Source organism: Leptidea sinapis, chromosome 44 (assembly GCF_905404315.1).
Source record: "Leptidea sinapis chromosome 44, ilLepSina1.1, whole genome shotgun sequence".
NCBI lineage: Eukaryota > Metazoa > Arthropoda > Insecta > Lepidoptera > Pieridae > Leptidea > Leptidea sinapis.
Window position 1 is genome coordinate 6038104 of NC_066308.1, and position 15573 is coordinate 6053676.

At 38.6% G+C, this 15573-nt stretch overlaps 1 protein-coding gene across 1 annotated transcript in view; it reads left to right on the forward strand.

Annotated features, from left to right (window-relative positions):
* The first annotated feature begins 214 nt into the window (after positions 1-214).
* The window catches only part of LOC126977230 (cilia- and flagella-associated protein 58-like), a 34128-nt gene continuing 18769 nt past the window's right edge, over positions 215-15573 (forward strand). Inside the window, exons 1-11 of the mRNA XM_050825957.1 lie at positions 215-356; positions 1166-1294; positions 3886-3979; positions 4770-4905; positions 5429-5606; positions 6679-6798; positions 8257-8451; positions 9477-9598; positions 12798-12937; positions 13867-14005; positions 15421-15470. Coding sequence (XP_050681914.1) covers positions 273-356; positions 1166-1294; positions 3886-3979; positions 4770-4905; positions 5429-5606; positions 6679-6798; positions 8257-8451; positions 9477-9598; positions 12798-12937; positions 13867-14005; positions 15421-15470 — 1387 coding nt within the window. The 5' untranslated portion in view covers positions 215-272. The remainder of the gene's footprint in view (positions 357-1165; positions 1295-3885; positions 3980-4769; positions 4906-5428; positions 5607-6678; positions 6799-8256; positions 8452-9476; positions 9599-12797; positions 12938-13866; positions 14006-15420; positions 15471-15573) is intronic.

Here is a 15573-nt window from a genome sequence, read left to right on the forward strand (position 1 = left end):
AAACATACTCAAACGTCAAATAGTAAATGCCTTACACGAGTAAGTCAAAAAGGTAAATGTAAATTAATACAAAATAAAAGTTGTTCAGTACAGTGGCTGGATCATCCACACACACCGTAAATAATTAAGTCTACGTATTTCTTGTCTGTAGCCATTCTTTAGCACCTGGTAACTATAGCAACCGGTAACCATAGCAACCGTTGCATTTGTATTTATTTGTTTTGATATTTTAATTGTTTCTTGTTTAGACATTTTCAATATATAATAGAGAGATGGAAGGTCCGGAAGAAGAGGAGTTCGGAGCGGCCATCGCCGTTGGCTCCGAAACCACTGCAGCTGAGAAGGAATTTGAAAAAGTTAGTTAGTCGCACTTACTACTCGCTAATATAATGCTTAGGAATCGGACATTACAATACATTTATGTTTGTAAGTCTCATGCAGACAAAAGTACTCACTTAAATAAGATTTAGATAGTTAAATTCAATATCCACATTATGCTTCTATACACCGACGACAGTACTGGTGATATCGTATACTCGGGGCATGTTCTCTCGGGAAGTTGTCAACCATTACCGGAAGAAACTTTTGACTTCTATAGAGTCCTCTCTTGAGACGGTCGTGGAATCAGGTAAAATGAACCTGGACAATTTAACCCCCAGAAGACTTAAGTTTGCACGTTTACCACTAAAATAAACCCATTTGTCGTATCACCGGTTTCGACAACACTTTCCTTGAAATCCTAGGCGATTAGCATTTCCGCGGTCATCTGGAGGGCAAATTGGCTTCGAAGAGCTGGGCGTCATACGACGAGCGGCACAGTCTTGCGGAGAGAGAGAACTTTTAAAATGATAAAAAATCATCGCTCTAAAAACTTTTCGACTTAATTCCATTTTCGTTGCGTACGTAGAACTTTGATGTGTGATAAAAAAACAATTGACAAATGAATCCCGCCAATCGTTTTTAACGAGAAACAAACGAAAAATAGCTGGGACCAACATTTAAAAATTTTGTAAATTTTGACAATAAAACCATCCAGATACAAAAATTACAGCTTAAGAGGTTTTATTATAAGTTTATACATTCTATAAACGACAACAATATGGAAAAACAAAATCCCAATCTATTAATTCAACTGGTTGGTTGATAAGGTGTTGTTTGTGGACAGGTGTTGGAAGAGCTGCGGGAAGCCGAGGGTTTGAAGCTGTACAGCGATGTGTATACCAAGCTATTCGACTCGTACCACCAGCTCAAGGCCGAGAATGTCCAGCACCAGGACACCATCGCCACCATCAGGGTAACTTGCACAGCTGTCACGTAGTTACAACTTACACGTTCTCAGCTGTAGCTACGGAAACGGTAGCCTTACTAACTACCGCAGCTTTTCAATGCTCAACTTTAACGTCTTCAAGCTGCCGAATAAAGTAAAACCTAAAATAATTATGCTCAACGTGCAGGTGTCCAGGAATTGTTGGCTGCCTATACTCTGGAGTAAGTTTGCGATCGTTCCATTAGATTAGCATCTATTGACTGCACTCAGTCAACCGAGTCATTCCCGACTTTCTCACTCACTCTCGACATAAATGATGATTAATATTGTTGACTTTCTATATATTAAATGTAATTAATATGGTCTTTGTTTGAGGCTTTGTTCACGCCTAAACCACTGATCGTATCGACATGAACCTACCACCATTCGATGCGAAATTTATCTTAGATGATTTATAGCTACTTATTTTTTATTGTAGTTGTAATAAGATGAATAAAATTATATTTATTTTTATGTTTAAAATTCGCCCAGCGAAGCGGGCGGGAATGGCTAGTTTTATATAAGAAGAGGCTCATGGGATGCGGAGTGGTGGGGCAACCGCCCATGGACATACGCGACAACAAGAGACGCGTTGTCGACCTTTAAGGTGGAAGGGAGTATGCTGTTTCGGTTCGGGAAAACAGCACCTGAAATTTCTTGCAAAACGCGTGGTTGTGGAATACCAGATTTCAACGTGATGCAGGTGGTATTTTTCCATTTTTACTGGTCCAGTGCTGATAATATAATGTTTAAATAGTAACAAAACGAAATATATAAAAGTAGCGAAACATGCCCATGCTTCATTGTGGCTAATTCCTTCACAAGTGAGGAACTGTCTATAAAATTTTAAGCCAAAACTTCGTAGCTACTAACTCTGTGAACGGCTGGATCACTTGGCGTTGCGTAGAGACGTCGCTTCATTGTGTCTTTGTGTGTTCCGAAGAGCTGTTTAACCTGATTCCTGCCACCGAATTCCACGTTCGCACGATACGCCATAAGTTAGGATATCATCCCCCATCATCTGAATGTGTGGAGGTCCTCCACAGTGCGGTTTTCAAGGAGCTTTCTTCCACGTACTACAAAGCTGTGGAATGAACTTCCTTGTGGAGTGTTTCCGGGACGATACATGGGTACCTTCAAAAAAAGCACGTACACCTTCCTTAAAGGCCGGAAACGCTCCTGTGATTCCTCTTTTGTTGCAAGAGAATGTGGACAGAGGCGACCACTTAACACCTGTGACTCGTACGCTCGTTTTTTGAAAAACACTATTTAAAGCATTTGTTAACTATCCTTTTTCATTTCCTTACCAGAGCAATTTTCATAAATGCTCACTTTCGTCATTTAAGATTAGATTCTTTGTACAAATATCAAGTTAGTTGCCCGAGTGGTGTTGGCTTTTTGTTAATGAATCAGTCAGTCGTAGCAAGTACTATTTTATAGATATTATATTTTATCAAATTTAATTAACTTATTGATTGGTAAATTACTGTTTATAGGCAAATCGGCGAATTGAATAGAAATTGTGGACATTAACTGTGAACCATTTAAACTTGTATTGCCACTAGGCAACGGTTATCAGGTGACTTGGTTGTCTACTAAGATAACCAAGACACCTAAGATGACTCAGTAAGTCTGTTGATTGAAATAAATGCTTCTACAGCAAAATCTATGGTGAGAGCCATATCTTCACATATTACTATTAACAAAACGTCTGTGTTATGGTCAGCTATAACTCATTGACCTGATTCCTGCCACCGTGGCCTACTTCGGTCTTCAGCCATCTACGGAGCGAATCTCAAGAATCCATCTCTACCAACCTCTGGACTGAATTTTTTTTTTCTTTTGCAGCTTGACATTTGTAACTTAAAAAAAGTCCCCAAAATGCAACGCTCATATGATCATCAGGTGACATTTCATTATCAGCCGGAAGACGTCCACTGCTGGACAAAGTCCTTCCCCAAAATCGATCGGACGATCGGTCCTGCGCTGCCCTTTTTGCCCCACCGGCCATCTGTGACATATACGTTCGTTTATTCACCTTACCTTACAAAATTCAACAATATATAAATTACGCTGAAATCTTAGGCGATGAGATAAAGCCAATATAAAGCTACCTAATTCGAATAAGTACCAGCGATAATACTTAGTGAGACGTAATTATATTTTATCAGTCAGTTTCACAATTTGCCAGTGGGATGCTCCTTTGCACAGGATGCCGGCTAGTTTATGGGTACCACAACGGCGCCTATTTCTGCCATGAAGCAGTAATGTGTAAACATTACTGTGTTTCGGTCTGAAGGGCGCCGTAGCTAGTGAAATTCCTGGGAAATTGAGACTTAACATCTTATGTCTCAAGGTGACGAGCGCAATTGTAGTGCCGCTCAGAATTTTTGGGTTATTCAAGAATCATGAGCGGGATTGCATTGTAATGGGCACGGCGTATCAATTACCATCAGACGAACGTCCTGCTCGTCTCGTCTCTTATTTTCATATAAAAAAAAAATTTGCAGGTTTACACCATCTTTGATGGACTTATTTCTTTGATGGTTGACAGCTTGCCCGGTTCACTATGATTACAGGGCAAGGTGAGTCGCTACGACGCCGTCATTTCAGACTACCTCAACGAGATTGCCGATGGCCACACCACTATCGACAAGCTGCGGGCTGAGATCAGTGAGTAACACAAGAGTAGAGCTTCGTCCTCAGACACAGACTCATGTTTTTCTTCTAGTGTTACAAAATAGTCTGATATTACCGTAATTGTTTCCCTCCTGTGTGATGTAAAAACCAAGATTAAACAATTTGTGGAGGAAGAAAACAGAGCGCAGAAGATATATGATAAGTAAAAAACTATAAGCTAGGAAGTGTGAGTCAAAGTGCTTCAGGCACGAGCATTGTCTTCTTGCATAATGCTTGCAAGCCTTCAAACTATTATCGAACTCTGGTGGGTTAGCACCAAATGAGCAGTGAAGTAAATGTGGCATATTAACCTTTTTATAACAGCTCCTTTGCTCAGGATGCCGGCTAGATTATATGTACCACAACGGCGCCTATTTCTGCCGTGAAGCAGTAATGTGTAAGCATCACTGTGTTTCGGTCTGAAGAGCGCCGCAGCTAGTGAAATTACTGGGCAAATGAGACTTGACATCTTATCTCTCAAGGTTGCGCAGTTGTAGTGCCATTCAGAATTTTTTGGGGTTTTTCAAGAATCCTGAGCGGCACTGCACTGTAATGGGCAGAGCGTATCAATTACCATCAGTTGAACGTCCTGCTCGTCTTGCTTCTCTGCTTTATGTTATACACTTCATGTCACGCACACTTGGTGAAGTCGGTATATGCTTTTATTAACACTAGTACTCTTTGAACGCTCATGGTAGATTTGCAGTAGTTTTCGGTAATTTTTCGTGTACGTAATGTTCTCCTCGTTACAACGCATGATGTCAGCCGTGATGTTATTTGTCAGAGGAGGCCCAGGCGCTAGCGGACGCCATGCACGCGCGTGAGCTGGCCAGTGTCGAGGCTCTGGAGACCATGAAGAAGACGGTCACCAGACTGGAGAAAGAGCTGGACGCGAGGAAGCGTGCTGGTGATGATGACGCGTAAGTGCAGGCATTTGTTTTTGGAATATGAGGACAAACTAACTTTCGGGTCTCCTGATGAAACCGCGTGTAAGTGATCATCACCGCCTTACTATAAGTACTATAAAGAAAAAACCTGGAACTAAACTAGGTACTGGTGGACTCGCCTAATTGATACCACCAAGTGATGATTCGATAAAACTAATTTATTTTAAGTTTACTAACTTTAGGGACTGGGAAGATTATCAAACTGAGGCTGACCACGAAACATGATTTGAAGCCCTCTCGGAATGTATTTGTCATACGCTCATATCACCCGGAAAACTCAAACGTTATAACATTATTATGCTAAATACATTATTTCCGAATCACATCGGATATTTACTCGTACCTAACCATTATTTAAAATTACATCATGTCTTTTAAAATTCTGCTGTAAGACAATAATATGATTAGCCATATTGAAAGCACTAAACCTAAATATAACCTAAAGTGTAGCGTGTTCCCTGCCAGCTATCACTACACGAAAACGTATGCATTGCAGAGGCGCCACTTCAGCAGTGAAGGAGAAAGAGAAATTTGAGAAGGAGAAGGCGCGACTGCAGGGCGAGCTGGACGGCGTCAAACACCGGCTTAACAACGCACTAAGCTTCATTGAGGAGCTGGAACATAAGACGACCGCTGCTGAGGAGGACATTGCTAAGCTGGAAGAGCAGCTCGAGGTAAATTAGCGTGGCATTGTCCGAGCGGAGATCTGCGTCGCTTCTCCTGTCAGGTAGCCGAAGGGCAAAGCAGGCAACAGTATCAGATGGACTGGGAGTTTCTTATCAGTTCTTCTCCCCATGTCACCCCTTACGAACTGATGGAGATACATATCATTATGACGTTTACCAAGTGTTGTTATTGTCACTCCCTATGGTAAATAAATGTAATTCTATCAACTTACTGGTAATTAGTTTACTGTGGATATGTATGGGAATAATCTATATATATATATATAAGAGATTTCCACGTATATAGTCACTCATCACGATATCTCTGGAACCATAAGGCGTATAGACTTGAAATTTGGTAGGAATATTCCTTTCGCCGAGTAGAGCAAAGAACCGATTTTACAAAAGTCCACCCGCAAGAGTTTTTTTTATTATGAACAGGACAACGTCTGTCGGGTCAACTAGTATTTTAATAATATAGACGAACATTAAGATGATGACAGAAAAAGAGATCATTCACACAAGTTGCAGGAAACAAAACTATTCTTATTGCTGAAGAAGCTGCAGTCTTGAGATGACATGACAAGCACTGGCAGGCACTCGCACTCAGCTCACCAATCAATACTCACGTCTCAGAACCACCGATAGATCTCTTAACTCTTCCCGACCTTCAAATCATTTACCAGATGAACGGAGTGACACTCATTTCGGCGTGGCATTTTCATTATACCACTTTATATACCTTACTACTCTCCAGTTTTACTGATGTTGTATGATCCATTTTATTTGTAAGACATACACGATCAAGGTGGGTGTTTAGTAATAAGACAAAAATGTGTTTCAGAATAAGAATAAATTTATTCAAATCGATCTTTTTACATTAGTATTCGATTAAAAATTTACTAGCTATTATGACTAACACTAGTCAGAGATGTATCGCGATCAAACAAATATATGATTACCAATAAGCCTTTGTCAGTCGAAACAACTGAGTTCTGACAGAGGCAACGTTTGGCATTGCTATATAAAATGAGCTAAATAGTTAAGATAAAGTTCATTTATAGTAGGTGCATCATTGCAGGACGCAGACAATAATGCTGTGAGACAGAACCGGCTGGTGGATCACCTGAAGGAGGAGTCCTCGTCGCTCAAGACGATGGTGGAGTACAGGGGGAACATGATCGCTACACTGACTGATAAGGTAACGGAGTGGAGATCGTAGACGTCAGCCGGCCTATGACTGCCCGGGCAGGCAACTGCACGCGAACAATCAAATTAACTTTAATAGCACTAAATATATTTTTTAACAATAGTAGTTACTCAATGGGTCACCAGGGGGCTGCTGAAAATCAGCGCTGTGTTGGTATTACTTCAACGTAGCATGACGCTGAGTCAGTTCCTTTTGATAACAATAACTGCTACACAGTACTTTTAAATTAAGATAATCACTATAATATTATACATACATTTGTTTTTTTTTATCATTTGTATTTTTTTTATGCTATAAGTTTTTAATTATTTTTTTTACCTCTGTAAGTAAGTCTTATTTAGTTTAGTTAATAAAGTATTCATTCATTCATTCAAAAGCTTAAAATACATTCACCATAAAGCGGGGCGAGCTAATATTTTTTTTAATTAATTCTTAGTCTGGCCATAAATACTGTTCCAATTAAAAATAAACTAATTTAATTTGGAATCTGTCATTTTTATATGACTGTTCAAAGAGTTTTTTTATTTTGGCGACAATACATTGTAAAATATTTAGAGATATTAAAATGGAGTGGGGTGATAAAGAGAATTAAATCGCTGTGATTGTATTAACACAAAGTAGGTATTAAGTCCAATGTGTTATTGCAGCTGTTTATAAGTGTATTATATTGAGAAAGACCAAAGAACACTTTATGAAAGGCAGTCATCACAATTCTGTTTTCGTTAATATGCAATTCCATTTTGTAATTTTTATAAATAGAAAAATATCTGAAATTGCAGAGAAGTTATCGAAGTCGTCAGCATACGAGTACCTACCTAATATAATGATAGCAGTAGAGTTTATCTAGAAACAAAGTAAGTTTACAGTAATTTGAATTTATGTTAACGACTATGGTGAGGCGAAGACATCAAATATTTGATCTGTTTACCCAACTTTGGCATAGGCATTTGTTTCCGCATTATTCTATTCAACGTTTATCTAAAAAAGTTCCATGTTTTCGTCGTTGGTTACCTATAGTAGAATTTCACAATATTTTTCAAAACAGAAAGAGTGATTTTACAGTTATTTATGCAACTGTTGTGTAATAAGAGGTATTATAACACGAATTTGGGTTTATAATTATTGATAATAGTATCACATGAGTGTTTTAATACCTAATTGCCAACAGTTGCATACAAGACTTTATCTACAATCATAAAATGAATCCTCTATAAATGATTCTGAAACATTTAGCTTACTGCTAACATTAAAAAAGCCAGTCCCAATTTGGATAATAATCCAAAGGAGTGTTATTAGGAAAACGGATTTTTCATTACAACACTCGTTTGGATGATGTTATAGTTATTAGGACATTGGGTCTTTTAATGTTGGCAATAAGCTAACTGTTTTAGAATCTTTAATAGAGGATTTAAAGCATGGGTGTAGATAGAAGAAGTTTAAACTATTCAGGTGACGAAAGCGGAGAAGACGATAGCACGGCGGGAGAAGCAGATAAAGGACCTGACACACAAGCTGGGCGTGGCGCAGCAGGAGCGAGAGGCTGCTACGAGCAGGGCGGCTCGCCTGCGTGAGCAGTTGGACACCACCAACGCGGAGTTCGACAACACCAAGCAGACGCTCACTAACACTAGCAAGGAGCTCAAGGTGCCACCGAGATCCACGAGCCACTATTATTTCAGCTCATTACCATCCTTAGTGGTTACAAGCACAGTCAGTGTCCTGTGCTTCCCCGGGGCTTAAAAAGAATAGGGGAGTCCCAGGCCCAACGGCGTTCCTGAGAGGCGACTAAGGGCTTTTTGGAAGTAGGAAAGCCACGCTGCCGTCTTATGACGTCAGGACAATCTGACCACACTCGTACGTACCACACAGAATACCAGCGTGAAGTAGCGGCCTAGTGCCACTATGTTTCGCATAGGTTAGTGTAGAGGCCCGGAATCTTAGCGATATGAGCATAATTTTGCATTGTCGTATTTGTTTGTCCCAATTGGTTGAGTCGCCGACGCGGCTCCCGGATGTGGACAGCCACATGCCGTCTTTATTAGATTATCTGCTGACTACACATCCCGATAGTTACCAGGTCTATGTCGACGCCCCTCTCGGAACGTCCGACCATTGCCTGATCAGGAGTGTAGTGCCTATCCGACGCCCACGTCAGGAGATTGGGATAGGATGCGCTCCTTTTTTGCATTCTACCCTTGGGGCAAGGTTTGTTTCCCTTCGGTTGACCCTGATACTGATCCTAGTGCCTGACAGGCGTATCGAACTTGGGTTGCGGCGCTGGGCCCAAAGGATCCGAACTGCAAAGTTCTGAAGAGGAAATGTAACCGTGCCTCCAGATTTTTTAGGCGGCAAATAGCCCTTGCGAAATCGAAGTACGTGTTAAAAATCAGCGACAGCTTTCCAGTAACCCGACTGGAACACGCAAGTTCTGTATAAATCTGTGACTAAAACTTTGTTTCAAAAACAGAAACACGCAACAAGACGAAGTGAATATAGATCATGAAAATATCATCCCCACAAGTTAAATGTCCGCGAATTTACTTTACCATTCGTAACGAAATATATTACCTAACATTTAAGAAGTAAACTTGAACAAATAGGAGGTACCTACAAGATTGTTTTTGTTTATATAGGAGGTACTCGTACAAGTTTGTTTTTCATTTATTTAGAATATGATTGACGACGGCAACCGCCTCCGCAACGAAGTCTCAAAGCTGTCGAAGCAGGGCGTGCAGCACATGAAGAAATATCAGCTGCTTGAGAAAGCCAAGGCGGGCGTCGAGACTGAACGGTGAGGGTGATGACTGACGGAGGAGTGACTGTTACTATTAGGATTAACTAGATTCTAGAGCAATCTACAACAATGTGATATGTCCATTATCAGGAGGCACGACAGTGCCCCCGCCAAGTCAAGCAAAAACAAGTGGCATGGCCATATCATCCATATCTCAAATTCAAAGTTTTTATTTGCATGAACCACGGACGAGTAAAAAAAGAAATACTCCGCGACGTGATATTAGCAAATGAAGCACCGTTATGCTAGTGTGTGTGCGGTTACGGGGGATACTAGTTACACAATTTTTTCTCCCTTAAATAATCATATATGGCCACAAATACTTATATAGTATCGTTTTTACACTTTATCAGAACGCACGACGGCATTTTTAAAATATTTTATCGAGACGCAAACTGATCTGTCACAGACGATGACAATTCTCATAATGGCAGCCAATCGGCCTGTAGTAGTGTAAGTGTGTGCATGGGGTGCATGCTATGTATTTACACGTTAATCGGCTTGTTTTGGTGCTACACTGTTTAATGTAAGGTGACACGGAGTCCTTATTTTTTTACTAGTCCGTGGCATGAACATCTTAGATTGATATTACATAAAATATTAGAAGGTACATGTTTGCCACATTTATGACGTGCAAATTTCGAAGCAGTTCAGGCAATTTTACAACCTTTATAACTTTGTTGTGGATGAAACTGTAAGCCTGAATTTTCAGAAAGCAGGCATTGTATAAACACGATATATTTCCAAACTGCATTCAATTTGAAACAGTAGCTTAATAATTATAACTAATCAAAGTTTATTAATTTTATCACTTACTGACTGACTATTCGATCATCAAAACTCTAAAGCACTTCTAACAAATATAGAAGCTTCAAATTTAGAATACAATTAGTGTTTTTTTTATTTACACACAAAAAAGGTGTTTAACTTAAATCTAAGTACAAACATAAACCCATTCTGGTTTTACGGCCTACGGCAATCGTCGAATGTTATAAATAATTAATTAAAAGAAAGAAATAATATACTAAACCACATAAAATCAGTATTTAAAACTAATAACAATATAGCTTCAAAAATATATAAAACATTTCTTATTGTAATTTAGAAACTTATTATATCATATTACAAACAAAATAGTTAAGTGTCCTATAAATCAAGGGAAAACAAAAATATTTTGCAATCTCGGTCCAGTTTTCTTGAAAAACCAACTGCATAAATATCTTTGTTATCCCATATAAATCATAAATAAATTTGAAATCCCATATATTTAATAGACTATTACAAAAATTGTAAATTTGAAACCAACAGACGAAACCAGGTGCTGCAACACAGCCACAGTGTACGTGTGTTATTTATATTTCTAGCTATGTGTTATTCAAAAGCAGTTTTACGAGGGGCACACTGAAATGATCGGGAATAGAATATTTCCGATTGAGTTACAATAAAACCTTTTTTAGAATTTGAATACTGGCCTCTTAGAACCTTAATGACATTCATACAATTAAAAAGAAAGTTCAAAAACAAAAACTATGTTGGTTTAAAGTTGACACGTCGTTGACAGAAATGAAGCTCACCCGTGAACATTAGAAGCTTATCTCAAGATAAATGTCTCAGCTAACTTGTTTCGATTTATGATGTTGAAGCACCGAGTCAAACGACAATATACCGCTGGTATGCCGAGTTCCGACGCGGTCGTGTGTCGCTCAGCACTGTTTCTTCTGCAGGTCGACCAAGAACAGCGGTCACGCCTGAAAACATCGCAGCTGTGCGAACTATTGTATTAGTTGACCGTCATGTGACATACGAGCAGATTCAGGCTGTTATCAGTATCGGAATAAGTGCAATTCAGTCGATATTACATAATGAACTTTATGTAAGAAAGCTAGTTTCCCGATGGGTACCCCACAATTTGTCCGAAGAGCAAAAGGCGGCTCGTGTAGATTGGTGCCTTAATACAGTGCAACGCTTCAACGGAGGGAAGTCAAATGCCGTTTATAATATCGTCTCATGTGACTTATCATGGATTTATTCATACGAACCTGAAAGAAAACATCATTCAGAAGTTTGGGTCTTCGAAGACGAGGTCTAACCAACGAAAGGAGATCGCTCCTGCAGCGTGTCAAAGAAAATGTTCGCTACGTTTGTCTCGAAAAAGGGGCATGTTGCTACAATTCCTTTACAGGATCGCAGAACGGCTACCGCTGAGTGGTATATCACGGTTTGTTTGCAAGTAATTATAGCCGAACTCCGAAAAAATAACCCGAAACGTCGCATCATCTTACATCAGAAAAACGTTGAGCTGATGGGCCATCCTCCGTACAGTCCTGACCTGAGCTGAAACGATTTCTGTACATTCGCTAGAATGAAAGATTTATTACGCGGTCAACGGTTTGAAGACCTCGAAGCAGCTGTGGAAGCGTACAAATCAGCCATTTTGTCAATATCAAGTATTCTTATTTTTATCAACTTCAGACTGGAACTGTTTTAACGTTTGGTTTGCACGAATGGAAAAGTGCATTAAGTTGAACGGAGAATACTTCAAAAAACAATAAAATATAATTTAGCTATACCTTGCATGTGGTTTTTCTTATTCCCGATCATTTTAGTGTGCCCCTCGTATTTACAAGCATTAATAATTTCGTATACGAAATGATATTTTGCTTAATTCCCAAAATTAGTTTTTTCTCCTCATAGCTGAAAAATTCCAAACACCAACTCCTTTTTGTAGAACCAATTACACTGACCTTTATAAATACCACTCGACAGACTGTTCCATATGTTTGACATCAAATTTTTTGTGCCTATTTGAAGCGCCATTCGCTGGCGAGAACTAATTTTAACGTATAATACAAATGGCAGCGATGGAAAGGAAGGTACAATACTATGAAGTATTTTTGCATTTTTAATTGATTTCGTTTGTTTTACGTGTTATTTATACTTCAAGTATCAACGTAATGAAGTACACAATTTTTTTTTTTTGAAAATAGTTTCCCACCATCAATCGATGTTTGCTGAGGTTGTCATCACTAGTTTTAGTACCGCAGACTCTCGCTACATGGCCAACAGCGCCAAATTGGCGAATATCAAACAGGCAGAAAAGCACTTTGACAGCCGCCAGTCCAGTGGTATATAGCAGAGGTGCAGTAACCAATTAATATTTCTAACCAGACATTTAAATTGTAATGGTCGTTTTCAGAAACACGTTGAGACAGCAAGTGAGTGTCATGGAGCGAGAGATAATGCTGAATAAGAAGCAGACGGAGGCAGACAAGAGAGAGATTGAGAATCTGAACAGAGAAAAGGACATCCTCAATAAGAATATGCAAAAGATTCAGAGTATGTGATAGTTTTACGATAACTTTGTTGAGATGCTATAAAGTAACTACGGCGATTTTGAAGCAGACACAAATATCAGGTTGTTTAGTATTTTTAAATTGTATGAACGATTAGGTAGATATATACTTAACTATGCCAACCTTATAACAATGAGTTCTTAAATGGGGATAAGAACTCCTTGTTACATCATCCCCTTGGTAATCAGTATTTGGTCATTTTTGTTACACATAAAAATTACTAAAATAATATTATGTCATTTCAGTAGTGGTAATGTAATAATATGAGAAAATCACTTACATAATAAAAAATGTTAACTTTACTATTTACAAAATGTAAATATTCGCCTACACTTTATTTACAAATGAAACAAAAATGACATTTCTTACTAATTCAAGTACTCTTCTCATCTCTAATCACTTTCCCACCCATCTCCACTTTCATACTGATATGCCATTAGGAATATCCGCCACTTCCACCATTTTTAATTAGAGCTATTGGGATGGGTCCTACGGGAGATGGTATTTATTAATAGCGCTTTTCAAAACTCTTAAAAATATCAGTTACTGTAGAATAATAGCTGGCAATCTATCGTCTCGCTTTTTCGTTTCATCGAGTTTCAAATCACAACCATTCTAAAGTTTCAATTCAATAAAATAATACATATAAATATAATGCAATCACATAAATAGATTAATATTAAATAATATGTAATGTTATTCTTCTTGTCACTCCCTATAATAAATAATAGATATAAATTATTTTTCATACTAATGAAAAGATACGACAAACGGTGGTATTGTATCTGCCAACTTCAGCTGTCTGAACTGTCATTTTGACAACATAAACAAAATGGCGCGCAAAATTGTGACGATTTCCTATAAAATTTCTCTCATGCGTCGATACTGAAGTTTCCCTTTAATAATGAACAGGTGACGCGCTGGAGAACCTGCAGGTGATAACTCGGCAGGAGCAGCAGAGGAAGCAACTGGAGCACGAGCTCGAAGTGAGCAACGGACAGATCAACAAGCAGAGGCTCATCATCAGACAGCTGGAGAAGGACAAGGACAGGTTTGAGACCAGCTTAAATTTATTTTTGTTTTTTTTTTATGAAAATAAGAGGCGAGACGAGCAGGACGCTCCGTTGATTATTATCGTAGTTATTGATACGCCCTGCCCATTTCAATGCCGCCCAGGATTATTGAAAAACCAAAAATTCTGAGCGGCGTTACAACTGCACTCGTCACCTTGGGACATAAGTTGTCAAGTCTCATTTGCCCACTAATTTCACTAGCTACGGCACCCTTCAGACCGAAACACTAAAATGCTTACACATTACTGCTTCACGGCAGAAATAGGCGCCGTTGTGGGACCCATAATCTAGCCGGCATCCGGTGCAAAGTAGTAGTGCAGTGGGAGGGCCACTGGTAACTGGCTACATGATGCTGGTATGATTAAAACACTAGGAACAGACATAAACAAAAAAAATAAACCTTGTCTACTACTTGGCTAAGTCGAGTTCGTAAGTCTTTAGTGTTGGATGTATTTGCTTTTACAAGATCCCAGAAAATGTTCAAAACTAATGTATTACGAAATTCAAAAGAATTGTTAAAAAATCGTTTTCTGTGGTAAAGGTAACTATAACATAAATGACTCGGGCTATTATACTAAGTTTAATTATACGATATTACTTTGTTATCATACAAAAAAAAGAAACCCGCTGAGTTTGCTGCACCCGTTCTTCTCAGGTCTAAGGCATACTTTTTGGAATGGGTGGTTGTTTTTGATATTCAATAATTAGAGATATCACATACTATTTTGAATTGAAATATTTGAATTTGAATTAATTACAAGATGATTAATCCAGCACGGAGCACCTACTTGGTTCAGTTTCCTATCATAATATGTCACCTGAAAACAATTTTTGCGGCTAACTCTAAATATGCAAGGAAGGTGTTATGTGATGCTAAGGTACTATTTAGGAAAGATAGGGTAGACTAAAATTTTGACGAAGCTCGCTTTTGTCAGTTTACACTACGAAGATCTCCAAAGAGGATGTAAATACTACGTAATAAGAGGCGGGACTGCCTAAGTAAAAATTGAAATTTAGTTTAGTATGAAACGTGCAGTAATTCGACATAAGTTTGAAATAGTAGATTTCAAACTTGAAGTATAGCGATTGACCACGAAGTATAATCCGGCTAAGTTTGAAAGCGAACATTGCATAAAACGTGGATTTCGGTGGACGTAAAGTGGATTTCGGTCTCTTTTATTTACAAGATTATAGCCGTCATCTGTCAATCGGTCAATGATTGCACGTTTCATAAAATCGAGTGAATCGCCTTTTCTTAGAGAGTTTCGCTAGGCTGAAGATCTCTTTCAACTTTACCCATGTTCTCTTTAATTTCTCATCAGGCAGATTATCGTAAAACAAATTTTCGGAGACTTGTGTCCAAGATAATTGATTATATCATTTATATTTTCAGAATGCTTGAAGAAACTATTGTACTCAACGAGAAGATAGACGAAACAGCTGGTAAGCCTCATCCATTGTAAAGCTCTGAACAACCATTATACTATATTAATGAAAGTTTTAGTAAACTTAATTTACGAATTTTAAATTTAATTAGTATTGACTT